General features: G+C 41.3%; 1 protein-coding gene across 1 annotated transcript in view; it reads left to right on the top strand.

Moving 5' to 3' along the window:
- The window catches only part of LOC101854598 (calpain-A), a gene marked incomplete in the record, with an annotated part of 21,692 nt that overhangs the window by 11,791 nt on the left and 8,468 nt on the right, over positions 1-1,433 (top strand). The window contains 2 exon segments of the mRNA XM_035971711.1: positions 354-442; positions 1,009-1,083. Of these exon segments, the coding sequence (XP_035827604.1) occupies positions 354-442; positions 1,009-1,083 (164 nt within the window).

Genomic DNA, 1,433 nt, shown 5'->3' with positions numbered 1-1,433 from the left:
CAGAGGAGAGGAGAGGTGGTAAGGAAATTCTTGTTGGGGGCGGGGGGATACAAATACTACTAATGTATTTTGAATCTTTGCTTTAGATTGTTGAGGAAAAAAGGAGGGGGGGGGAATTCTTATATCCCTGCCAGTTGCAGTTCAATAGGGTCTATTGAACAAGTGGGTGAGTGGTTTGGAAATACTCCTTATGTTGTCTGTGCTCCCTTTTTCTTCTCTTGGATGTGACTGTTATCATCCCTGGAGAAATGGCAGTGAATCCGGCTGACTCGCGATAATTAATCTACTTCTGAATTTGATCGACAAAGAAAACGAGGGAATTGTAATGAACTATGTTTACATTGTTTCTGCAGGTTAAGCATAGACAGAATCAAGTGACTTTGGTTAAGGTTCGAAATCCTCACGGAGATCACAAAGAATGGAACGGCAGATGGAATGAACGGTGAGACACATAGTATGCTGCTGCTTATTTTGTGCTCTATGGTGATGCTATATTTGCTGTTATGACGTGTTTTCCTCCAGTTTGAAACGTGTCTGAAACAGTTTTTTTTAAAAATTCGACTAATGGGTCGGCTATTATCTGATAAACTAAGATTTCACTTTAATTTCAAAACAATTTTATGCCTCCAAAAACGAAGGTTCCTCTTGGATATGGAATAGATAGAATGTTGACTGTTTCGTGGCTCCCTGAAGCAGAAAGAAGTTAAAACTTTCACTAATGTGAACAAACATTTTTCAGAAATCTTGACACCCTACTCTGCACTCCAGCACTATCATTCAAATCATTAGGAAATATGAATCCGTAGAACAGAAGTTAAAAATTAACTAGATAAGGTCAACAGCGAAAGGTCAAATGTTATGCCGTTTTACAGATGAGATCGTTCCGGAGAACACCGTCTAAACACAAAGCTGGTGCTTCAATAAATACATCTTTTTATGGTTCAGTTTGGGCACAGGATAAAGTGATAACCTGATGAAATACTTGTTGATTTACTCTATTCTGTCAAGGTCACAAGAGTGGCTGCAGATCTCTCCCAGTGAAAGAGAACAACTTGTGGTCAGTAGACCAGATGGAGAATTTTGGTAAGTTTTTCACTCCACTGTCTGCTGCTCTTAAAATATATCGGGTGTGGGGATGTAAAATACCATCAGAGCTATCCCCCAACGACCACCAGTCCAAGACCATGGCCTGCAGAAATGACCGTTTCCTCTCCCTCCCCCCACCCTTTTGCGTTTTTTTCCCTCTATAATTATGGTACTTCCTAAGACAACCACATGACAAAGAGGACCACGACCCTCCTCGCCAATGGCGATTGTCTAGGGCAGGTTCTACTGTTGTTTGATGTCTCACTAAGTAGACCTGCAACGTAGTACAGCTCTTTCCTGCTGATCTGTCAACCGAGGATTTGCTCTAGTTAAATGTTGACCCCCCC

This window comes from Aplysia californica, unplaced genomic scaffold (genome assembly GCF_000002075.1).
Source record: "Aplysia californica isolate F4 #8 unplaced genomic scaffold, AplCal3.0 scaffold00486, whole genome shotgun sequence".
Lineage (NCBI taxonomy): Eukaryota > Metazoa > Mollusca > Gastropoda > Aplysiida > Aplysiidae > Aplysia > Aplysia californica.
This window is presented reverse-complemented; position numbering and strand designations above follow the sequence as displayed.